The 26,218-nt window shown below is 38.9% G+C and overlaps 1 protein-coding gene across 1 annotated transcript; it reads left to right on the top strand.

Annotated features, from left to right (window-relative positions):
- The first annotated feature begins 5,639 nt into the window (after positions 1 to 5,639).
- LOC122640118 (probable potassium transporter 11) lies at positions 5,640 to 25,767 on the top strand. Its single transcript, XM_043833252.1, has 9 exons — positions 5,640 to 5,645; positions 17,183 to 17,360; positions 17,621 to 17,846; positions 18,536 to 18,781; positions 21,189 to 21,239; positions 21,351 to 21,611; positions 21,706 to 21,873; positions 21,969 to 22,223; positions 24,679 to 25,767. Exons 2-9 carry the CDS (start codon positions 17,226 to 17,228, stop codon positions 25,719 to 25,721), a joined length of 2,385 nt encoding a protein of 794 aa, XP_043689187.1. The 5' UTR covers positions 5,640 to 5,645; positions 17,183 to 17,225; the 3' UTR covers positions 25,722 to 25,767.
- Positions 25,768 to 26,218: the final 451 nt, after the last annotated feature.

Below are 26,218 nucleotides of genomic sequence, written 5' to 3'. Positions count from 1 at the left end.
ATAATTGCTTGGTTGAGCCTTAAGTAGGTCATAAATGGGTAACTATATGTTATAATTTATAAACAATAATGAACCAATTATAACCAAGCATAGTTATCAACAATGATTTTAACAAGAAAGAAGTAAGCAAATACATAGAGATACATATAAGATTAATTACAAATATTCAATTATTCCAAATCTTCTTGGGAGGCAATCATATCCTTCCCATTTCAACATTCATGATTTCATCTATTCCAACAAAGACATATGATTCTATCCTGCCCAATCAAAAGATACTAATCTAAACATCATAATTGTTCCAGATTCTCTGCTTCGGCATAACTGTGCCTTTCCCAACTCAAAATGCAAGATCTCATCTGTTTCAACTCAAAACATTTGATTCTGTTCATCTCAGATTAAATATACAAGTCTACCATTTCAAAAAGTTCCCAGTTGGTCATCCTAAGATAAGAACTAGAAGAACTGATCCAGAATAACTTCAATTTGTTGAGAGAAAGCTGGGTTAGACGTTGCACCACCGCCACCACCGCGACCAAGAAAGGTGTTGATGTCATCTACCCCTCTCGATACCCTCTAGGCGTCAAGTCTCGATTGGAGAGTTGCTTCGTGACCTCATCGAAGCCATCCACCACTGCAGTTCGGCCGCTTGATGGCCATCAAAATGTCAATACCTCCCACTTGATTAAGGTATAAGGATTCCTTCTAAGTGAACAATAGGTCCTTGCTCCTCCAATGGACACGTTGATAACGCCGCCAACGTGCCGCAATGAAGGCTATAGGAACCCCCTTGACATGAAACAACCCGATAATTCGCATGCCTGGGTTCTCGGTGTCCAGTTGTATAGAATGGCAAATGAGTTGTAGGTAGTATGGTTCAGGAAGGTTGAGAATGTTGGTCCACCCCAATGCCTCGAATCTCTGCCCCACCATGTAAGCTTTGAGATCATCCAACACTACATCCCGCCCTTCCACTATATTTTTAAGCGGAAGTAGTCCGGGTAAAGCTCTTGGTCCTCTATCTTTTGAAACCATAGTGGATCTAGGACAGCTTGGTGCAACTTGTTCAACGCATGTACGCCGTGCTCATGGGGCCATTAATTGTTTTAACCTGCAGCCAAGAGTCAAATAGATAGCAAATTAGTACCTTGAATGCTAAGGCCTAAGTAGATGATCAATGTAAGGTTGTGAAGTTCAAAACCTAGCCCTTGATTTTCTTTCAAAGCAAATTAAATTATAGCAAAATTCTTAGGCTAGAAAATTCTATTTTTTTATCCAATTGTGATCTAAGAAGTTGGGAAAAAAAAGGAAAGGCATGGCCATTATGTGAATGACATGATAAATAATGAAGATTCATGGTCATAATATGCCTAGAAAGTAATGCTTTATGCAAAAGCAGTTGAGTTCAAGCAAAATATGGACTTATTTGATCTTGAAACATGCTATAAACTTTAAAGAAAATTTTTAGATTTTGTGATTGGAAGTTTGAATCTTGAGAAACAAGTAAAGTTGGCTTGTGACCACTCAAAGGATGTAAACTAAGCCCTATCTAGTAAGACCGATTCATACATGACAAAAGAGAAGAGGAAAATTCGAGTAGGTTTTGGTTTTTCCAAAATCCAACCTAAATCCTTGAGTTAGATGCCAAGATCGTATGCAAGCCCTTGTATAGGTTGCTTATGATGAGAAAATGGTTAAGATTAGGTTGTGAGTAACCTACCAAGCAAAAGGAAACAAAAAACCCCAAGTTTTATAAACCTGAAATCGATTTTGGGGTTTCTCCTTGAGAGAAATCAATGGGAGAGAGAGAGATCTTACCCGAATGCGATTGGATGTTGTTGAGGAGTAATTTGGAGCACTAAAATCCACCAAGAAGTGAGGAGAGAGCAAGTATGGTCGCAGTTGGAGTTTCTCCGGAGCTTTAGAGTTGTGTTTTGAAGGAGGAAAATAAACCTCTAAGTCACGGGTTTTAAAATTTTAATTTTTGGGCCATGCGGTTTCACCTGCGGATTCAATTTTGTGAAACCCATTGAGAATCCACGAATTTCGATAACAAAATTTGGTTCTCGTAAAAGCTCGGATTTACCCGTGGTTGCAACTTCATCAAACCACACCTAAAACCGCCCAAGCCGTAAAGGGTTTTCTTGCCCTGTCTTGATGAACCAACCTATGTTAGGCTTTTATTACCTCTATTTGATGTTTCCTCGCCCCTCTTGTGGCATATCTTACCCCGGTAACTTAAGCTTTATCTTGGCAAATAAAAGTATAGAAGTGAAATGTCTACAAGATGTGAAAATTATATTGTGACAAGAGCATATAAGGGAAAATGAGACACGACAACCATAGGAAGATGTTTGGAGTGAAGAGAAATGAATAAGATCAATGCACATGTAAAAATCCATGTGAGATTCCTAATGCGTGGATGTGAATAATGAGATCAATGTGAACAACATATACTTTTGGCTACTTTACATCCCAACCAATATCAAACAAGCATGTTATTGGATGAAAATACCCCAACAAGAGACAAGAATTATTTATTTGAGGAAAAGAGGAAAGATTCTAAGGATTTTATCAACAATCATGTATACAAGAGAATATGCTTGAAGATAAGACAATGTGATAATTTTCTATGAGATTTTATGACATGTAAAAGAATTAGATTTGAACTTGGAGAGTTTTCCCAAAATACTGTGAATTGAGGACTTTACTACAACCAAAACTTGAACATAATCCAAGTAAAATTCAACTAGACATGACGAACATAGCAACAATCTCTAAAATGCTTGCAAAGACTTGAAAATTTATAAAAGATGCAATAATCAAACAAGGATCCAACAACTTAGTGTCATCGATCAAATAGGACTTGATTTACACCCAAAAACCCTAGTCTCAATCGATTTGGCATGGATTTGGTGTACATAGCCATGAGATTACAAGCAAAGTCAAGACATGATCACAACTTGAAATAATTCATCCCAAATCCAAAAAAAGAGAAAGTAGGAATGAGAAGAAAGCCATATCTTGAACAACTGAGAGTTGAACCTTGAGATTACAAGAAAACCACCCAAGGGAAGCTTGAAAGGAAGTCCCTCAGAGAGCTTTTTCTCCCTCGCAGTTATATCCTTTCTTTGGAGCCAAAAGTGAGTTTTAAAACTCGCGGCTCTATGTTAAATTTCTGCAAATGAACGAACGAGCGAATCCACTTATCGTGAATCCGCTCCGCATAAAACTTGAAATTATCATTATAAATGCATGCGGATCAACGAAGCAGATCCACACTCATGCATCCGTCCGTAAATCCGTTTGACTTAAACCCTCTCGGCCATTGAGACTTTTGAGATCGGACAAACGAACGGATTCGCATTCCACATCCGCCGTTAGTCTGCTCTCCCTATTTTGCGGAGGAGCCACGAACGGACCTGCATCGACACCGCTCGTGAGTTCACCCGATTTCTTTTAGGATTTTTAGCTTGTTTTGGAGACCTTTGACTACACTTATATGTGATTATGTGCCTATACCCTAGATCGGACACCCGTTGTGTGACCCATTTGTGGGAACCACCTAAGTCTAGTCAATACCTTGAATTGAAAGAGGTTAGGACTTGTACCCGACTAGGCCACTAATAAAAAGTAGCAGGCATTGGTAATCACGTGACTCCTCCCTTACATAAAGGAAGAAGAGTTACCTTTGAGGATAAAGACCTTCGATCCTATGAATTTAAAGACCCGAACCTTATGGATAGAGAAACCTAAACCTATACGGGTAGAGACCCTCAATGGGGTGCGTAGGAAAGGAAAGTAATAGACTGGTTTATTTGAGTAAGCCATAAAGGTCACGTGTATTTGGAAGTCATTCATAACACCTCAAGCTAGTGACGACTCTATTTGAACTTTACTTGGTCCATCCAAACCTTGTTTAGACTCATAGAGAAAGTCCTACACCGTGATTTGACTTTCCAAAAAAAAAAGACTTAGTGAACCGTACCTGAGAACTTCTTGTTCTGGTGGATTGACCTAGATGACAGATATGTCCATAGGGATGTGAATGTAATTATTGAATTTATGCCTACATATTGGTGTGATAAATATATATATAGATATACCTTAGAACCTTGGACTTGTGTGACTAGAGTGATTCTCTGGTACTACAAGTATGACTTACCTCGACCTCGCTGTGAAACTAATTGGAGCCCTGACCTTGGTTGACCAAACCTTAGGGAAATGAATAATGAATTTAATGATCGAGTAGGTTAAATTATTGAGACATGCTTGAAGAGTTGACTTGGACCAAAACTATTAAAAGGTTATTGGTTCTCGAAAGAGGACTGATGTGGACTCTTCCCTGGGATAAGCGTGTTGTAGGTTTAAAGGTTGTGAAAGCGAGATTGAAGGATGTAACAAGACCTTCTCCAACGACAGGATATGAATGGGGTAATGGATCACTAAATGCGTCCCCTCCGTCATCGAGTGAACAATAGGAGATTCCATCAATATTCCAAATCATTCTAAAGTTGGGTTAGGTAATGAGACAACCAGGATGTGAAAGCCTTTAGAATGTGAACCCTATGTTGGGACATGGACGTTTAAATCCTGTAACCCAAGACGACCAGGAGTAGTGAAGGCTAGAATGGTATCACCGATCTGGAAGATTTAGGAACTCTGTTCCTTGAGACTTAACTTAGTAGTTGGAACCCTGTTTTTCTAGGGTTGTGTGTGAACCACACCCCGTGGTAATGCGACCTGTAAGGAAAAGAGAATTGTGGAACTACTTGCTGTGCCACGTAGGCACTGCCTCATCTTGATCCGACCTTTGACTTAGTTCAAGATGTGGGTGACTTGGGATGTTGTTATCCAACACCCTTCTCACTTGAGACCCTAGCTGCCTCAAATTTCGGGGATGAAATTTCTTGTAAGGTGGGGAGGATGTTATACCCGCACTCGGATCATAATTAATTATTATTTCTTCCCCGTGGCGTGTGGTTATCAACGCCACGCGTCGGTGAGCTGTTCTCACCGGGTGGTCAAACCCAGCTTACAAATTATTGATCATGATACGGGCTTACCATTGACTCACCATGGCAATGGAAAAGTAAGTTCTAGCCTCAAGTCTTATTAATTATTCTTCCTTGGTAACCTCGAAGTGCGGGTCCGGGCTTGAACCGCTCGAGCTATTTCATGAGAGAAGGGAATAATTTAAGTTCGGGTCCCACGTACCTTTAGGAAGTACATTGGGGACTTATACCCATCTCTTATGAACCCATCTAAGAATGGGCTTTTCCCTAATTAAGGTTGTGGGCAGGCCCATTTAACTCTATTTGACCCAAAGATGGGTTAACCCATTCCTGTACCCTAAATAAGACCATGGGTCAACCCATTAAGCCCTCTTGACCCATTTAACTTAAACTACCCATTTGGCCTAATGACCCATTTATCTTGGATCCACCCATTTAACTATTTGACACATTTAGCTTAAAGGACCCAAGCCCATTTTCTATAAATAAGACAAAGGGGGAGAAGGATTCATTTTCATTTCTTCTCCCATCTAGCCTAAATCGTGGAAGAGAGAAAGAGGAGAGAAAGGAGAAAGAAGAAAGAAGAAAGAAGGAAAGAAGAAAGAAGGAAGGAGAAAAGGAGGAAGAAGGGTGGAGAATCTTGGTTGGAGGTTTGAAGATCACTTCTTGGAGCCTCAACATGGAGCCTTCTACCTTGGGGTGGGTAAGCCATTCAATCCCATCTCTTTTCTTCTATTTTGGGTTTTGGGGTTTGGGAAATGGGAGAAATTCGACCTAGGGTTCTCTTGGAACCTAAGGAATCGATGGAACCTCTAAATCTAGACTATGGTGGAGTTATTTCACTCCATTACAAGCCCTAAGCCTAAGTAATCTCTTTCCATTTAAGAAATTTAAGGTTTCTACCATATTATATCCTAATTTAGGTTCTCTTTGTTTTCTCTTAAATCCATGGGATTACATGGACCTAATGAGGTCTTAGAACCCTAATGGACCTAGGAGGAAGCTTTCTTGAAGCCTCCCTACCTTTAAACCCCTTGGAAAATGAATCCCTAGTGAGAAACCCTTCAATTTTCGGTTCTGCAGGTATGTGGTTTTACACTCGGATTCAGTTTTCGAAACCACATCTGCATCCGACCTTGACTAAAACTATCCTAAGCCCCTGGTTAGCTAGGATTTACATGTGGTTTCGACTGCAAGAAACCACCCAAATTACCTCCCTGAAAAGGCCCCGTGAAGCTCGGATTTACACTCGGATTCGTTTCAAACCACATCCGCATCCGACCTTGACTAAAACTGTCCGGGCCCCGGTTTCCTAGGATTTACACTCGGATTCAGTTTTCGAAACCACATCTGCATCCGACCTTGACTAAAACTGTCCGGGCCCCGAGTTTCCTAGGATTTACATGTGGTTGCAGAATTTGGGCATGAAACCACACCTGCAACCACTTCACTTCTGAAACCTTATACTTAAATGATTAATGGGAGACCTTTTGGGGATCCGTCCCTTTACTTAATTAATCCTGTTTGCACTATTTATTTAGGTTTAAAGTTTTCATCTTGTGACGTGTTACTTGATTGCGGCGACAACTCATAACATCGGGACATAACACAAATAGTGAGTGGGTTTGGTTGTTTGGGCTTGATATTATTATTGCATTGTATATTATGTCATCATTATAGATTATTAAGCATGCTTGTGCATATTACATATTTTATATATGAATGTTATGATGTAAATTGGAGATGCTTTACTTTGATGGGTCTCGGTGCGGTGGGTGCGTCTTGAACCCCGGATAATATATATAATTATGAAGAAATTATCTTGAATGTCATGTTGAATCTATGTAGCCGGCCGTGCTGGTAACCGGGCACTAAACCGGATGAAAAGTTGATGCGCCCGGATTACCTCTCGGGACGATAGGACTTGCATGTAGTCGTGGCTAGGATTTTACACCCTTATGCTACGACCCTTACCAACAGGGGTTTAGGTGTTGGGTAATCGCACACCGGATTCTGTGGAGGTGGGAGAGGCCGATCATGGTAGTATTGATTATCGGGGTCCGCCACCGAGTGGTCTTGGAGGCTTCGATCGGTGTAGGTCCCAGGTGACAATTGAGGTTTCATTGTGGCGATAAGTTAAGTGACCCACGGTGTCTCCCGAGTTGTCACGTAGCATATACCTCCGACTTAGTTGTGATGTTAGGTGGAAAATTTACTTAACATATGCATGCATCATTGGATTATGTGAATTGTGTGTTTGTGCATCCCCATCCCCTCACTGGCTGTGGAGAGCTAACCCCTCGTGTACACAATTTTTAGATTATGATGCGGTGCGGAGGAGCCGAAGTCGTGTTAGAGGAACATGGCAACGGGTATCCTTGTGACGATTGCGCCTACGGGCCGTGAGAATTCTTGGGACTTGTTCCCCTTTTGTTTATTTTAGGCGTAGGCCCATGTAAAAACATTTCTTTATACCCTTCTTAATCATTATTAGATGGTAATGAAAAATGGATTAACTACGATTTATCATCTAGGCTTTGATCATCTTGTAACTATTGATTTTATACGCTCGCAAAACTACCGATCATTTGGAATGTAATATTTCCTTTTCCGCACTCTGATATTATATTGTTTTAATATTAGTTATGACTGTGCGTTGGGACACTGTGTCAGTGATCCTAGCAGCTTAGTAGGATGACAAGCGTTGTCCTAGTCACCCCTTATAATGTATTTTATCCCTTGTTGGGATGGGGGCGTGACACCATGTGGAACTCTTCCACTGTTTCCTCTTCGGTTAGAAGAGTTAGCCTGGTGGGTGGTCTAATAGTCCTCCCACTGCGTCGAGGTTCCTCAGGTGTTGGTATTTCAGCGGGTATGTCAGTTGGTCTCACTTCTAGAAGTGACGTTTCTGAGCCATCTGATAGCTCTTTTATGACTACTGGTTCGAACCTCTGGATCATCATTTCTTCCTCCAAAAATGTGACATGTTTACTTACAATGACCTTTTGGTCAACTGGGTCATAGAAATAATAGCCTATCGTGCCTTTGGGGTAGCCTAAGAAATAGCATCTCGAAGTCCTGGATTCTAACTTGTCTGTCTGTTGCTTTCGCACATGTGCTATGCAACCCCATACCCTAAGGTGTTGAATACTGGGCTTTCATCTTTTCCACAACTCAAAGGGTGTCTTGGCTACAGACTTAGATGGAATCCTATTCAAGATATATATCGCCGTCTCTAAAGCGTACCCCCAGAAAGAAAGAGGCAGCTCACTATAAGTGAGCATCTTCTTGACCATATCCAATAGGGTCCGATTGCGTCATTCGGATACACCATTTTATTGTGGTGTGCCTGGATTAGTTAGCTGACTAACTATCCCTTGGGATATGAGATGTTCTTTAAACTCATCCGATAGATACTCCCCTCCACGATCTAATCGTAAGGACTTGACGCGTTTGTCGAGCTGTTTTTCGACCTTGGCTTGGAATTCTTTGAATTTATCAAAGGCTTTCGATTTCCTACGCATCAAGTATATGTAACCATATCTAGAGTAATCATCGATGAACGTGATAAAGTACTCATACCCATATCTTGCTTGTATGTTTATGGGTCCACACACGTCAGTGTGTATCAACTCCAACAAATCTGTGGCTCTAGCACCTTTATTGCTAAAGGATTTCTTGGTCATTTTGCCCTGAAGGCATGACTCACAGGTGGGGAATGGTTCCACCCTCAGACCCTCTAAGGGCCCATCCCTCACCAATCTACTGATTCGGTCCACATTAATGTGACCCAATCTTAGATGCCACAGATATGTTGAGTTCACTGGAGCGCTTTCCGTTTCAATCAACATTTGAAATCAACATTCGTTCTAATAGGGCAATCTAGAAAATACAAACCACTTTGCATATATCCGGATGCCACAAAGGAATTATTAAAACGAATAATCAATTTAAAATTAAAGGAAAAACTATATCCGTCCAAAACAAGCTTTGAAACTGAAATTATCTTCCTCTTGAAAGAGGGTACATAATAGCAATCCTTTAAAACTAAACTAGCGTAACTAAAATTTAAAATAAAATTTTTCACAGCCAACGCCATGGTCTCGCTCCAGTGTCCATCCGAAGATGCACTTCATTTCTTTCCAGTTCCTTGTCTCCTTGAACCCCGCAAATCATTGCAAATGTGAACAGTGGATCCACTATCCACCAACCAAGAATTGATCGGTTCAAAAGACAAATTAGACTCATAAAAAACGTTAACATCACATGTACCTTCTTTAGCAGCCTCTGTTTCATCCAACTTCTTGTCTTTCAAAGTTGCCAGGTAAGCACGACGCTTTCTTTTCCAATGACCCTCCTTCTTGCAATAGAAGCACTTGCCTTTGCCTTTATTGTCGACTTCCCACCCTTGGCTTTCGTGGTCTTGCCCTTACTTCCCTTTTTCTTCTTCTTCCCATTTGAAGAAGGCTTTACCTCGCTGCATTGACCTCACCTTGTCCTTTTTCAAGGATGCTTCAGCCTCTACCAGTGCATTAGCAAGCTCGGTGAGCTCCATCTCCTTCTCGGACATCTTGTAGGACATCCTAAAAGGTGCGTAGGCGAAGTGAGTGACGCTAAGATCACATCGTCTTGTATCGCAGCTGAAATCACCCCATGGATTCCAGCTTTTCAAACAGTTGATCATTTTCATTACATGATCCATCACCGAGTCCCCGAGATATCTTGGAGTTATGGATTTGATTCACCGCATCGTAATGTGCATGTGTCAACCGCTTATTGAACAATTCAGCAAGCTTATCCATTTTACCCCCAGTAGTGCGTATATCCTTGACTGAGTCTACAACTGATTTTTTCAACGATCCTAGGATATAGAGTGATGCCTTGGAATCCCTCATGAGGAATCCTTGCATCTCTTCATTTGCCTAAAAATCGTTCGGGTCGGGTTGAGGAGGAACTTGTTCATCTAGAACGTGCATCCCTTCAAGAATGGGAGCAACTTAATGCTCCTACCAATCGACATAGTTTGTACCATTAAGTTTGTATTCGCTAATGAGTGTTAACAGGTTGGAATTAAAGGCAGTCATCGTATATTAATCTACACATGCACAAGTAAATAACCACATGCTAATTAATGACCATTGAAAATAATAAATTGAGCACACACACATCAATGGTCTTTCATGATTTGGGTTTTCCTCATATCCCAAAAGATGAATTGGATACCTACAACCCTTGCATGCATAACTTATCCTGTCGGGAGTCATTATACACACCATGGTAGTGTGGACTAAGTTGTCCACCTCATGGGCTTCCAATATTTTTGGCCACTTGGGTGTCATGTCCAGATCCTGTCGGCTGACATACACCCAAGTCATGTACTTACCTATTGCATTAGTTAGAATCATGGAATCATGAAAGATGGCCCACTATCGCAATGCCCTCTCACTATCCATACCCTAATGTATCTAGATGGAGGTAAATATAGATAAATGCGTGGCAGAGGTCCTGGCAATGTCCTGCCGGCTTATGCGGGGTCATGTCACATATTTTTTACATTTATCTTCAATAGGAGGCCATGGACATGCCTACCGATTAAGACTAGTCCATATCATACATGTATTGTGAATAAAGAGGGATTAATTAATTCTCACATACATGGATAGATTTAAACAACATAATTAATCAACATTAATTAAAAGTGATTATGGGATGGCGGCATTTTTATCAGAAGCAATTAAAGAACCCTCCCAATAAAAATAAAACTAATAACTTTGAGTGCATTTATCATGCCATGGATGCCACGCCTCGATCATCTCCTCCACCCGATCACGTCTTCAAAGTAGGTGACTTGCATCTTCATAAGCTTTGAGCGCCACATGTGGATCAGCATTTACATGCCCTGGGAGTCCTAACTCCTCTAAAATTCTAATGGAAATCTAGAAAAAATTCTATATACTTTTCTTTCCATAATAATAAAGAAACCCCACATGGAGAAATAAACCCACCATTTGGGTTGCCCATGGGGTGGAGTACATTTGTTTATAAAAAAAAAAAAGGGGAGAGAGATAAAGAGATAGAAGCATCACATCCACCCATAACCCCATGTATCACATACATAAACAATCCATCCATTTATTAGAATGTCATTCCCATAATCACATCATAATATAATTTCATGCATGGGCATTAAAGCAAGTGAACCAAAAATTAAAACATGGATTCCTTCAATTATTGAACCACCACATCGCATGTGATATCATGTATCCAAGCCCATAAAATTAAAATCGCATTTTAATTACAAGTGGGTAAAGAGAGAATCTCTTCACCCATCATCATCCTCAAAAAACAAAACAAAATAATAAAATTCTGTTTTGAAAAATCTATTGTTTTTTTTTTTTTTTTTGTTAAACTGGAGGGAAAACAAGGGGGGTGCATGCAGCCCACTTGCGCAAGCTGCAGGCACTCCCTACGCAACCCATAGGCACAGGGCCCATGAACAGTAGCCCGCAAGCTTGCTGCCCGCAGGCAACAACCCACAAGGGGATGCGCACAAGGGTAGGTTCATGGGGAAAGGCGTGCGTAGAGGCTTGGCAGCGTGCGCTCCCCCCCCCCCCACATATAGAACATGATTAAAAAATTTTAAAATAAAAATTAGTAATCACAACCTAATTGGATACATGCTTCAATAATTGAAATAAACAAAACAAACCAAATCCATCATCACATGGGTAGGTTGTTACATTAACAACCTTGTAACTATCCATGTGCACATGGGAAGGTTGTTACAACAACCATATCCTAACCACCCATGTGCCAACTTGCATCCCACTCATGATAATCATATTAACCATTAATTATCTAATATTCATGGGTGGGAAAGGTGGCTCTGATACCACACTATTGGCCAACCAACGGTTCAGGGATCAAATCATGGTTCCCTAGGGAGACCAATATATTTATCTTTAGGGTTTTGCACGCCCTGGGTTAGCCCATGGGTGGCCCATTTTAATTTTAGGGTTTCCCATGGTTGCCCATGGGAACCCTGGTGCATCCCTATTAGGGTTTCTCCTTCCCTATTGCATTCCATAAAATTAATTATCACAATAGGGACGGAGAAATTCGTCTCTAGTCCATCACATGACAAGAGTGATCCATCCCATACTCGATTCGAGTTTCTTTCGCATCCCATAAATATTAATAATCAATGAACAAAAGGAATTGATAAAGAACTGCTAACCTGGTGAGCCTCAAGTGTTGCTCCTCCAATAGACAATGGTTCTTCCTCCAATGAGCGCTCCAAGCAAACAGATCTGAACCTCCCATGGTGCTACCGAGGTTCTACACACCAATCCCAGATGCCCTCAAACTCTTCAGCACAGATCTAGGGTTTCACAAACCCTAACTCTCAAACACAGGTGAGAGAAGCAAGAAGAAGAAGAGAGATCACAAGAGGGAGAGAGAGAAATCAAAAACACAGGAGAGAGAGTGTCTGCTCCAAAAACGTGGAGAGCTTCTTTTTTTTTGCGTTTTATGGTCCCCTATTTATAATAATAGGGTTTAATTAAATCCTAGATAGGTTTAATAGAGCCCTAGTGAGAGTCTGACTCTCTCTCTCAGTCTGACAGTTTTGTTTAAACTCAAAGTGCTACACAGGTGAAGAAGTAGAATCTAATAGGAAAAGTATTAATTAGATTCTTTATTTAATTATTAATGGATAATTACAATTAGCACCAAATCCATTAATTAAATAAAGAGCCAATTAAATTAACAAATTCCAAATAACTCCCTATATGATAACAATTTATCATATACAACCCCCCACTAATCAACACCATCATTATGGAATCTAGGGCATGTACACATGTACTGCCAAACCCCAATCCATAGTACATGTCCATATAAGAGCGTCTGTGCATTCGATCGGGTCCCGCAAAACTCGATAAAACACTTTATTTGAAATAACTATAAATAATGTATCATTTTATGTAAAATAAATTTTGCAAAACCATTTCCAAAACGCGATCGATCCGATTCGATCCGACCATGCACGATGCAGTCTCTATCTTGGTGTTCCCCAATCGGGCAAAGGTGACCGTGTTGGATAACTCCTTCACTCACAAAGTGTTCACGCATTCCCGAACACCGGCTTTGACTCGCTTGAGTCTCAGTCATTGATGAACCAAAGAATGCGATCACACTTTGCAGTGACAGGGTTCTCTTAGGTACAGGGTGTTGGTGACACATGTCTATCCCTTCCTACATCTGGCAGTAATACATGAGGGAATCGACAAAGTAGATTCTTCGCCAATGCACACATCAAACATGTGAGCACTCGCATTCGTACCTTGACATCACATGTCTAGGCATACCCAATGCGACAACCATATGATAAGGGTGCCCAGCCCAAACCCTAGTCGTGACTACCATTTTAAGTATAACTTACGGACACATAATGCTCAAAAAGTTTATATTGCATGTGACAATATTAAACTAAAATGTATAAATGTTCAATACAAAGGTGAACCGGGTTGAACCGGATCGAATCGGGTTTGATGGACACACACTTGTCCAACACATTGCACCCACCCCCATGTGTCTGGGCACAACCTGCGGCCCCGGCACAGAGAACATTCTCCCAAAAATCTATCATCAAAACTAAAATTCCATATTTCATTAAAAAAAAAAAAACTAAAACTCCATATTCTCTATCTATAGGTCAAATGGTCGGTTCGGCTCGGTTTCGGTCTTAGAATTAGTGAAATCAAAACCAAACCATTAAGAAACTTCGGTTTTCAATCGGTTTCGTTTTCGATTCGGTGCGGCTTCAATTTATTTCAGTTTTTAATATCGGGATAATACCGGTTTAGATCAGTTGGTTTTTGGGTTTAAACCACAATGAAATCTTACATTCATAATTTGTTGTGAAAAAAATTCAATAAAAAACACTTTAATTCACCTTCCCTAAGTCAAAACAAGTAAACAACCACGAATAAGATATGTTCATTTTGTAATCCAAACAAAGAAGAATAAATTGTAAAGGGAATAATGGAAGATAACTAGGGTGTCAATTTGGGATCAGAACCGAGAACCGTCCCAGAACCTTCTCGCTAAAACCCGATACTAGACCATCCTATTAATAAATAGAACGGTATTGGGATCTAATTTTAGTACTGAATGATAAATGGGACAGGATGATTTTGGGATGGGATTCCCAATGGTACCAGTACCAAAATACCGGTAAGGTACTAGAACTATGAGTACCTTTTCAAATGGTATATATCATGTTCTTGTGTTGAAGTTTTATGGTTGTAGTTTAATGTATTCCAGTGGTATTTTCTCTTGTAGAGGTTTCAACTAATGGACCTTTACTTCTATTTCTATAAACTTGTTTTGTGATGGCACTAAAACCATATATGGGTTTGGTTATTTCATCCTCATCAATTCTTAGACGTGGTTTTGAGAATCTTCATATGATCTTAAAGAGGAGTTTGAAGAAGTAAATCCATGAAATTTATCTTGGTTTCGTATTCTAAATTGTTTTCTAATAATAGAACAATCTCTAACCATTAAAGTTCCTCTTCCTTTTTTTATCAGGCCTAGATCCGTTTAGGAACCGGTACCGTCCCATCCCGTTAATAATCGAGACTGAGACCTAGGTTTAGTCCCATTTATTAACTGGGACGGTTTTGGGATTGACACCTTTGGTACCGATATCGGTATGGACCCATCCCAAATATCGAAAACCGTCCCAATTGACACCCTTAAAGATAACTAATATTTAAATCAATGGATAAATAGACTTTGTAGCTAAATCATTGTTACAAATTATATACTTCTTTATCATTAATTGCAAGAGAAAGATAATTAATATTGAAATTAATGAACACTTAATGAGAAGATAACTAATATTGAAATCACAAAATGAATCATACTATCAAATCATTTATTTGACAATCAATTGATTTTGCATAATGAACAAGGAAATCAATGGAAGAAGCATTATTACAAATCAATTTCTCTATTTTCATAACCTCATGCTCATTGATTTATAACAATTCTTTTTACAATCAGAAACTTGCTCACTATTATTGAAATCAATAGATAATCAATTCACCTATTCATCTCAATGAAATTTTTATCGATTTCATTCGATTTGTTATCACTTATCAATCAGTCCGATGCGGTCCCATTTTCAATCAATCTCCATTATACACTCATACTCCAATCCAAAACCAATCCTATAAGAATTGATTCGATTCAATCCAAATTTTTTCAATCAATTTATCGGTCTTTAATAGGGATGTAAACGGATATTCGAAAATCCGTATTCAATCCGCATTCGTATTCGTTTAGGAGAATCCGAATCCGTCCGAAATTAATCGGATACGAATATGATAACCCTCCTATCCGACCAATTATTATCCGAGTTGTTTAGCAATCCAAAGGTAATAAAATATCTGAAATATATCTCTGGGTTTGTCTATCCTTTTAAATTATCTTATTGAATTTTGTTATCTTATTTTTATAAATTTATAAGTTAAGATAATGTTATTCTTTTTCTAGATTTGCTATTGGTTTATATATATTGTTTTATGCAATGTGATACATGGAATCACATATCTATTAAAATAAATACAAGATAAAATCAAAAATAATAAACGTAAGAAAATCAAAGACTAAGAAGAGTAGAAGAAAGGGTAGTTGCTGAACTCTCAAGTCTCAATCCTAATCCTCATCATAACAACGGTAAACATATCAACGGATAGTCGAAAATTCGTATTCGATCTATGTTCACTATCTGGAAATTATCCGAATCCGTCCGAATATAATCGAATACGAATATGATAATGCCACTATCCGATCAAATTCGATTCATTTACATCTCTAGTCTTTAACGGTTGGAGCTAGGTTTTGACACACTTGTTTATAGCCATATAGGACCGACCCCACTTAATACCAAAATAGGACGGCCTACAGGAAAAAATCACTGAAACGCAATTTTAACCGTTCAGAAACACTCCTACCAAATCATCAGCAAATTTGGACCTATCGTACGGATGTCGGCCAGTTTGCAGGGACCACATCACTATACCTTGTCAGAGTGGGGTCCTATACCATGTCATAGTGGACCCCACTCTGACAGAGTCTTTTTCTGAAAACTTTCACCAGATAATCATTGGAAATTTTCCTATTCAAATCGTTATCTTTTGTATTGTTTTTTCCTTCTTCTTCCGTTCCAATTCCATTTGTAATAATCCCCAATATATGGCAAAAGGTTTCGTGAACGATCGTCCCTGCAACCGTTGGATGAGAATGAAAGATTACACAATCATTTCATCGAACAGTTGAAAGTTCTACCGTGCATTATACACGGCTGTGTACTAAATCTTTTCTCTATATTTAAAATTAATTTACCAAAAAAAATTGAAAATGAATAATGATTGCGTTTAATAATGTGTTTACCAATTAATCGAATCTTCGAAAGTTCCAAACGAGTTGCAGGGAGAGAGAGAGGAGAACTGCCAGAGGAATTTCTCGTTCTCTCTCCTCCAATAGCAAGGATGTTTTTTTGTGTGTTCTATAAAGGCACGTTTTTATGCGGCAGGAACTCTAAATTATTCCCTCTGCTGCAACCTAACCTTTTTTTCTTGCATTTCTGGGTACAGTATATTTGATGATGAGTTGTTGTGGATTGTTATCCTCGGAAATGAATTAGGGAAGAAACTTCTTTGTTAAAAAATAAAAGGAAAGTTTTTGTTGAAATTTTGACATTCGGAATCAATTTCAAGCTCCGGGAATTTTTGGATTTGATGTGGCTATTCGAATCCTCAATGGACTGGCCTAACACTTTGCATTCATTAATTGGTATTTGAGATTTTAATGGTTTTTTATTGTCCTGTGGCTGAGATTCTTTGTTTTGAAGCTGACCCCACTTGGGTATTTGTAATGACAAGCTATAGGTAAAATTTCTCCTATCCAAGCGGTCATCTTCAGCTGTTTTTTTTTTTTTTAATCCTCTGGGAGGTCGGTAGCCATGGATGAATTGCTCTGAGGTTTCAATTTCATGGTCTCGTGGGTTTTCTGCTATTCTTCTGAGACGGGTTTTTAAGTTTTCTTCTTGTGGATTATCGCTTTGGCGGTCTGGTTATTGGTGTATTGGAGTTGAGAAGATTGATTGAAAGAGCAGGGAGTGAATCGGGTACCAGATTTATGGCTTCTGAGGCTTCGACATCGATTGATGACCATGGTGGCACTAATAAAGGTAACATGTGGGTTTTGGAGCAAAAGCTTGATCAGCCCATGGACGAGGAGGCTGGAAGAATCAAAAACATGTATAGAGAAAAGGTGAGAGTAACAGGGGACATATCATTGTCCTGTTTTACCTTTTTCCGATTTAAGTTCTGCCTTTTTCATTCAATAGAACCCCCTTCAACTTATGCTTGCTTGGGTGGTATGTTAATTATATACCAGTTCATGAGTTTCTCCTTGCAGTATTACTCTGCTATGAACCGGTTTGGTTGTTTAGGGGTCGGTTTCAGAGATGGGGGTTATCACATACATTAGTTTGCTGATTTAGTTCCTCTTTCTTTTGCATCTTTCTCCAGAAATTCTCGGCTATGTTAGTTTTGAGACTTGCATTCCAGAGTCTTGGGGTTGTATATGGAGACTTGGGCACATCTCCTTTATATGTTTTCTACAACACATTTCCTCGCGGAATCAAAGATCCAGATGACGTCATTGGAGCTCTCTCATTGATTATATACTCTCTTACTCTTGTTCCGCTCCTCAAATATGTCTTTGTGGTGTTGAGAGCAAATGATAATGGCCAAGGTACACTGGTCTCAGAGCATGCACTTGCTTCATAATTGTTTGATAATTTGAATCGACAAAAAATTGGAACAGACGTTGAGCTTACTGTGCATCTAGACAGTCGTATGCATTAAAATGTATGAAGCTGTTAAAATTGCTTTTTGATCTTTGTGTTACATGAAGTATGTAATAAATTGTGGTTGAGATGGTAAATCTATGAGAATACATTTCTATTAGTGGCAGACCTTGTTTGGGGGAGCAGAGAAGTGTTTCCACTTGAAATTGTCACCCACCTTGCGTACTCATCATAATCAGGTCATCATATCTTAGATTTCACTTTCTAAATGGTCACCAATTTGCATACTCATCATAATTACGACATCATTTCTTAGATTTCACCTTCTCATTAAGATATGATTTTTCATTCAGAGCTGGGGATACTGTTATCTGTTATGATATGTGAAAGTAAAATTGGAATAAGAATTGCTAGAGTGTTTCTGTATTCAGATTAATTAAACAAGCACAAACATGATACCCTGACATAACATTCTTTATAATCATAGATTGTGCGTAATTCACCCAGGGGTATGTTTTTGGTGGTGGGGTGTGGCTTCCAATAATTGTTCAGCATTATAGCATTTTATTATCTCCTATATTGATGTCAACGAAATATTGTTGTCTTCCCGAAAGATCATGTTCTGTGTTTGCAGGTGGAACATTTGCTCTTTATTCATTACTCTGCCGACATGCTAAGGTGAAAACAATACCGAACCAACACAGGACAGATGAGGAGCTAACTACATACAGCCGACGTGCATTCCATGAGAAATCATTTGCTGCAAAAACTAAGAGATGGTTAGAGGGCCATGAATGCAAGAAGAATGTACTTCTTATTATTGTCCTTGTTGGCACATGCATGGTGATTGGGGATGGGATTCTAACTCCAGCGATATCAGGTCCTGCACTTTCCCTGTTTGAGTTGTTTAGGCTTCATCGTATGTTATTAGTGAATATATTTTCCTTTCTTATTCAGATTGGATATTACAATTAAGGAGGGAGTTTCTGTAGATGGTTACCGTATTTAAAGACATGCAGATTTAAGGATCTAAAATGTGAAACTCCCTGCCGATTTTAAGCATACATTATCAAATTTTATTTAAAGAGCTTTTCCATCTTGTTTAAAGTATCTGTTTTCTTTCACTCTGTATAGAGAATCGGTATGAAGTTAAGCAAAGGTTGGATCAAATCTGTAGTTAGTTCCACTATACCTCTAACACAGATTTTCTGGACCTAGTTGAGCCTTTCTCGATATAGTGGCTATTAAGGATAAATAACCTAACCCACCAATCATTATTAAACGAAGGATGTTATTTGTGTTTGGGCTGAGGGTGAGATTTCAATTGGCATTTCTCTGGCTCAAATTTGCAACCACTTTCCATTTTGTTAGGTTGGTAGTCTTCTCATCCCGTAGTGCATGGAAATGGTTCAAGATAGTTAGAGGATGTCATAAGTCACCTATTTGGCTAATTTTATTGGAAATAAGCCTTGGGTTGGGTTATGTAGGTGGTGGGCATTTGATCCTGTGGGTTTTCTTTTGTAATGAACCACTTTTTAATGGGCCTAAAATATGGGTAGAAAGTAGGAAAATGGGATTTACTTCATTAGTTTAGTTCGAGTCCTGTTTTGAGTCAGTTTCTTTCATTAGTTTAGTTTTCTAGTCAGTTTATGTTATCTTAATTGTTAAAGATTGGGTTAGGCCTTTCCTTTTAGTGTTTGAGTTTGTTTTTGAGTTTTCTATATAAGTTTGTAAGGGGCTACAGCCTTGTACACGAATTTGATTAATGAGATTGAGAAAAAAACATAGCTTTGTGCTTTGCTCTGTGAGAGAGTATGGTGAGAGACCAAAATATGATGAGAGGCCATGGGTGAGAGACCCGAGTCTGAGAGAAACGACCCTATCTTCTTCGATTTCTTGTTTGTTTAACTTTATTGTTCTGAAATTTCCTGCAAATCTGAGAACCGATCGAAGTATTTACTGTTGCTGGACCTGAAGTTTGCGATCCTCTTTTACACTGGTTATTACTTGTGACTGGGTCTACAATATTTGGTATTAGAGCCATGGAGGGACGACAAATTGAGTCAAAGGTTGTTGAATTCTACTTCCCACAAAAGGATGATCATGCAAGTTTGATTTGGCATCTCTACCGAGTTTTTTTTTTCAAGCAGGGGAGAGTTGATGCAGATAAGTCACCTAAAGGGCTTATTTTCAATGGTTGGGATATGTAGGTGTTGGGCCTTTGATCCTATGGGTTTTCTTCATAATAAGCCACTTGAATGGGCTTAAAATATGGGTAGAAGTAGGAAACCGGGATTTACTTCAATAGTTTACTTAGAATCCTGTTTTTAGTCAGTTTCTTTCATTATTTTAGTTTCCTAGTCAGTTTATCTTATCTTATTAGTTAAGGATTGGGTTAGGTCTTCCCTTTTTAGTGTTTGAGTCTGTTGTTTTTTGTCTTCTACATAAACTTGTAAGGGCCTACAACCTTGTACACTAATTTGATTAATGAGATTGAGAAGAAAAAAAAAATAGCTTTGTGCTTTGCTCTGTGAGAGAGTATGGTGAGATGCCATTGGTGAGAGACCAAAATACAGTGAGAAGCCGTGGGTGAGAGACCCGAGTCTGAGAGAGACTACCATATCTGCTTCCTTCTTGGTTTTTTATTTTATTGTTCTGATAGATGTACGAACCCAAACCAATATTGGCCCTGTAGTCCTTTGTTATGCGATTGATTCACATTACTTCATTTCATGGTTATCCAATTCCCACTAAAATACAATTTTAGTCAGTGATAAATACAGAAATCAAGATCTTTCTAATCCATATTCCCACCATGATCAGGATATGTAGCCATCCTAAGCTATCTTTGGATTGCAAATCCACGTCTCAAAGATCCTTAATTATTTATTTTTCTACTTTTGTGTATATCCTGGTGAATAAGGCCAGTATACTCTTATATATGGTGCAGTATAAATTCTTTCATTACAAATTAAACATATTTACTAATCAAATGTAAAAATGAAATCCTTTGCTGATATATTGGAGTAAATTTTCAAACTAGACACAGATCAAACATCATGATCTTCAATATCTTCTCTAATGTGTGTAAGCTAGGTGTTTTGATGCAATCTTTTCCATTTATCTCTCTCATTATTGTCTTCCATATTCAGTCTCTGTTCTACTATGAATTCTTGAAATGCTAGCCCATGGTATTGTTAGAAGTCGACACTTTTCTCTCCTTAGTTCTTTTAAATTGTGCTGAACCTGAACCTTTGCTTATTTTTTTTAAATTTTTTGTGCTGTAGTTCTTTCAGCTGCTGGGGGAATAAGGGTAGACCACCCTAAAATGAGTGACGGTAGTTTCCGCTTCTGAGACTATACATTTTTTTTCTATGTGAATCAACTTTGTTTTCTTCTTTCGGGGACCTCAAGTTTGCCTAATTCTTATCTTTTTCTCTCTTGTACAGATGTAGTTATCGTAGTTGCAGTAATAATATTAGTAGGTTTGTTTAGCATGCAACATTTTGGCACAGATAGAGTTGGATGGCTGTTTGCTCCAATTGTCCTCCTTTGGTTTCTCCTTATTGGAACTATTGGTGCGATCAACATATGGAAGTATGATAGTAGTGTTCTGAAAGCTTTCTACCCTGTTTACATTGGTCGATATCTCAGTCGAGAAGGGAAAGATGGTTGGACCTCACTCGGAGGGATCATGCTTAGTATCACAGGTCATATTTCTATCATGCAATGTATTTTCTTCTCTAATCTGATAGAAAAAAACTTGTATCTTAAGGTTACAATGGGTACTTCTAATTGTTTCAGGGACAGAAGCACTCTTTGCTGACCTAGGACATTTTCCTGTCTTGGCTGTTCAGATTGCATTCACAGTAGTTGTGTTCCCTTGCCTACTTTTAGCATATTGCGGACAAGCTGCCTACCTTCTGAGACACCAGGATCATGTGATAGATGCATTCTATCATTCCATACCAGGTCTGTTCTGATCTTTTACTTGGCATTATATTTACTCACTAAAAGTGAATCATGAAGCATCCATTCACTGGTGGTTCGTAATTGCTTATTTGCAGATAGTGTGTACTGGCCTATGTTTATTATTGCAACATTTGCTGCTATTGTTGCTAGTCAGGCCACCATATCTGCAACGTTTTCAATTATTAAACAGGCCCAAGCACTTGGCTGCTTTCCCAGAGTAAAGGTGGTTCATACGTCAAAGAAGTTCCTTGGCCAGGTGTATATTCCAGATATTAATTGGGTCCTTATGATTCTATGCATTGCTGTTACTGCTGGATTCAAAAATCAGAGCCAGATTGGAAATGCTTATGGTAGGTTTTTCTGTTCGAGTACTTCATGTGATTATATATTTCTTGATTGGAAATGCTTAGCGTCCAGCTCTTCTTGTGACCTCAGAAATTACTTTCCCTAGCCAACCATTATAATCAGAGCCAAAATATAGCAAGGTGTCACAAGAAGAGCTGGACGCTTTTACCAAAAATTTGTACATGGGATAGTATCAATGTACCTTCTGGAAAGTCTTCAGTGGGTTCCAAGTGGATTTAGCTAATACCAGATCAGATGGACCTCTTAATATGCAAAAATTCTAGGCTGGTTGTTTAATACATTATTTTGGATAAAGTGACAGATTTTAATTGTAATATTTCTCAAATACGATTCAATCATTCAACTGGCATGATCAGTCTTATGGAGGTAGTATAGTCATCCTTATAGGAACATTGCGACAGCCATAACAGAACCACAATCAGTAGCATCAGTAGGTCAATCCTGTGTCTCATGCTGCTCAAGCCACATCTTGATGTGGTTCAGGGTTCAAGAAGTGAATCTAGAAGCACAACAGTGCTGGAACCACAATGACAGTCCAGAATCAGACTTACCAGAATGATAAAAATTGAGAATTTTGACAAGATCCAGGAATTAATGCAATTTAGAACCAAACCAGTTATTCAGATAATCACTAAACACTAACTGGACTTTGTATCTAACAGAAATAATTTTTAAAAATTTTAGAAATTAGAAGAAGAGTGGGACGGCCAACAAGTTAATTAAAAGAGTTGCAGGAGTTCCTAAGACTTAGGAAAACTGATCTGTAATTCTGGGAGTGGGATCGATTTATCCTAATGGATTAACAGATGTATAGAGAGAAGGATTGGAACTCATATGGTGTCGAGCTAAAACAGGGCTGAGGAGTAGAAATAACAGAAAAGGACAATAAACTAGAAACTGATGAAAGAATTCAAGAAGAAACATAAATAGAATGCTAACCACAAAGTTTGAGACATGACAAATTAAAGCAAGCTGAAACTGGTTGAGAAAACAGGGGACCGCCTGTAGTAGAAGGAATAAGAACTAAGAAGTAAGAAGAAGTGGAATAGTACAGAAGTAGGAGGAGAGATCACACCTCATCAGGAGAAATCAGTTGTAAAAGAGGAAAGAAGTTGAAGATCTTGGCTGGATATGTCACCAGTCACGCAGGCACAGTACAGCAGCAACCTTCTAAAAAAATCCAAATTCTATTGAATAATTACATAAATGAGCTATGAAAAGTCCTACTCAATTCATATTTGGACTCCTAATTGGTCCCTAACACTGAATATAATTTTGAAACTTTAAACATGATTTTAATAAACGTGCAGCCTGGTTTAAAACTCCTATTCTAACACAAAGACTCAAAAACTGAAACTAAAACTCTACCAAATACCTGTATATGGCACCTATTGACCCCAATTCAAATTAACTTCAATTACAATAACCACAACAAACTAAGAGACTGAACTACCCTTCGGCCTTGTCGCCAATCTTTTGTGGTCTTCCTAAGCTTAGTCTTGATCCTCAATACTGCATAAGTGCTCCTTTTGATGAGCAGCTTCTACCTTCAAACATAAAGCATGAGTGATCCTTTTTCATCACATTTCCTCATTTCCTGTTTACATCAGTTCATACTCAGCTGCTCAAGTAAGGACAAAGTCATCGTTAACACTTGTTCTCTTGGATCCCCACTTGACCATTTGAGATGCATGACCCTTCGTGGTCCTTTATTGACAGCTATTTTTTTTGACAAAGGCCCTTTTGTTTAATGCCCCATCTCCTTTGTTTCTCCCTTCACTTAGAAGTTGGGGTCCGTTCTTTTTGATGATTTGATCCCATGCTTCTTGCCATACCATGGTTGGTAGGACTACATCATAATCCTTGTTTTGAACTTCTAGACCCTAACAGGTGAAATGAATGAGAACTCTTCCAAATCAGATTGGAAAATGGTATTGTCAGTGGCAACACTTGGTGTCTTCACAGATGAGACTTGAGAGAGGTGGCAATTTGGAAGACTGGAACTGTAGTTTGTAAGAGCAAAAAGAGTAGGGGGGAGGGGGGGGGGGGGGGGTGATAAAATATTTCGGCAATGAAGTGACTCTTACAAATGAGTCCATTGACAGAAGGGACGAATTTCAAGAATACAAAAGGTTGTGTAACATGTTATAATTGGTGAATTTGTTCTAATATTTGTTGGGAATTTAGTGTCTGCACCAAACGTTAGAGAATGAAGCTGAAAACAACATGCACATTGAGGTTACGTGGAATATTATCCTACTTAGTGTAAACATTAATGATATTTTGACTACAGAAAGAACTATTGGGACCACATAAGTATTTAGAAGGCCATAAATACGATATCTTTTTTTTTTTTTCATTAATTCTAATCCTACTACAAGTTTCTACCTTGGAATTACACTTGCGTTGATAAGATCTTATCTTGTTTTTTGAAAATAGGAACGGCAGTTGTGATAGTTATGCTGGTGACAACATTTCTCATGATTCTAATCATGTTGCTTGTCTGGCGCTGCCATTGGAGTCTTGTGCTAATCTTCACTGCTTTATCATGTGCTGTGGAACTGCCATACCTTTCAGCTGTACTTTTCAAGGTTGATCAAGGTGGTTGGGTCCCACTCGTAATTGCAGCAGCCTTTCTTGTCATCATGTATGTTTGGCATTATGGAACAGTGAAGCGTTATGAGTTTGAGATGCACAGTAAAGTTTCCATGGCATGGATCCTTGGGCTAGGTCCCAGCTTGGGGTTGGTCCGAGTCCCTGGTATAGGATTTGTGTACTCCGAATTACCAAGCGGGGTGCCCCACATTTTTTCTCATTTTATCACCAACCTCCCTGCCATCCATTCTGTTGTTGTATTTGTGTGTGTGAAGTACCTCCCTGTATACACAGTGCCTCAAGATGAGAGATTCCTTGTAAAGCGGATCGGGCCTAAGAATTATCATATGTTTCGGTGTGTTGTAAGGTATGGTTACAAGGATCTCCACAAGAAGGATGATGATTTTGAGAAGATGCTCTTTGACAGCCTTATCTTGTTTGTCCGTCTTGAGTCGATGATGGAGGGATATTCCGATTCAGAGGAATACACTTTGAATGGTCAGCAAACCATGCAGTCAGGGGACTTCCAACTAACCCAGAGTAGCAGCACAGTGAACTCCAACATGGATCGCATAACATCGGGTGATGACTCAATTGTACCCGTTGATTCCCCATTGCCTGCCAACAACATGACCATGGTGAGGTCGTCAGGGAACACCAGCCATGAGTCGGACGAGATGGAGTTCTTGAACAGTTGCAGAGATTCTGGGGTGGTGCACATTCTGGGGAATACAGTGATAAGGGCAAGAAGAGATTCGAGGTTACTTAAGAAAATTTCCATAGATTACATATATGCTTTTCTTAGGAAAATCTGTAGAGAGAACAGTGTGATCTTCAATGTTCCTCATGAGAGTCTTTTGAACGTTGGACAAATATTTTATGTATAGTTCTTTTTCGAGTTTGATTCAATAAGAGAAATCATGTTTATGTCTTAGCTTCGTTCTAGGGTTGTCGATGTTATCGTGTCTGTGCTTAAATCATTTGTATCTCTTGGCAACAGATTTGTGCATGTATCCTAATCCTGAGCCCAAGCCACGTTTCTTTGCTAGCACAGATCAAGCAGTTGGTGCTAGTAGTTTCTTACAATGGGCAACAAGATAAGGTCTGGATGTTTCTTCATGAATGCCATCCCTTCTCATTTGGAAAGTTCAGGACAAAAGTTGTCAGTAACATGAATTGAAGAATCACTTTCACAAGCCAAACTTTGATTAAAGATTGCTTGGTTTTTCAAAATAGATCCAACTTGATGATCAATCCAAGTTGTTCAAACAGTAAAAACAATAGAGTTGTTAAAGAATAGCAAAAGCTGAGTCTTTAATCTTTTATAAAATGTCCCAGTCAACATTCTTCATAACCTGAAATAAGCAAATTATATATCACTTCT

Source organism: Telopea speciosissima, chromosome 9, assembly GCF_018873765.1.
Source record: "Telopea speciosissima isolate NSW1024214 ecotype Mountain lineage chromosome 9, Tspe_v1, whole genome shotgun sequence".
Lineage (NCBI taxonomy): Eukaryota > Viridiplantae > Streptophyta > Magnoliopsida > Proteales > Proteaceae > Telopea > Telopea speciosissima.
This window is presented reverse-complemented; position numbering and strand designations above follow the sequence as displayed.

What these genes read in the sequence shown, in the direction of transcription:
- LOC122640118 (XM_043833252.1), top strand. Translation starts at nt 17,226, where the DNA reads ATGGCTTCTGAGGCTTCGACATCGATTGATGACCATGGTGGCACTAAT. An exon ending in AAAACATGTATAGAGAAAAG is followed by an intron (nt 17,361 to 17,620) that starts GTGAGAGTAACA and finishes ATCTTTCTCCAG; the next exon opens with AAATTCTCGGCTATGTTAGT. An exon ending in CCACCCTAAAATGAGTGACG is followed by an intron (nt 21,240 to 21,350) that starts GTAGTTTCCGCT and finishes TCTCTTGTACAG; the next exon opens with ATGTAGTTATCGTAGTTGCA.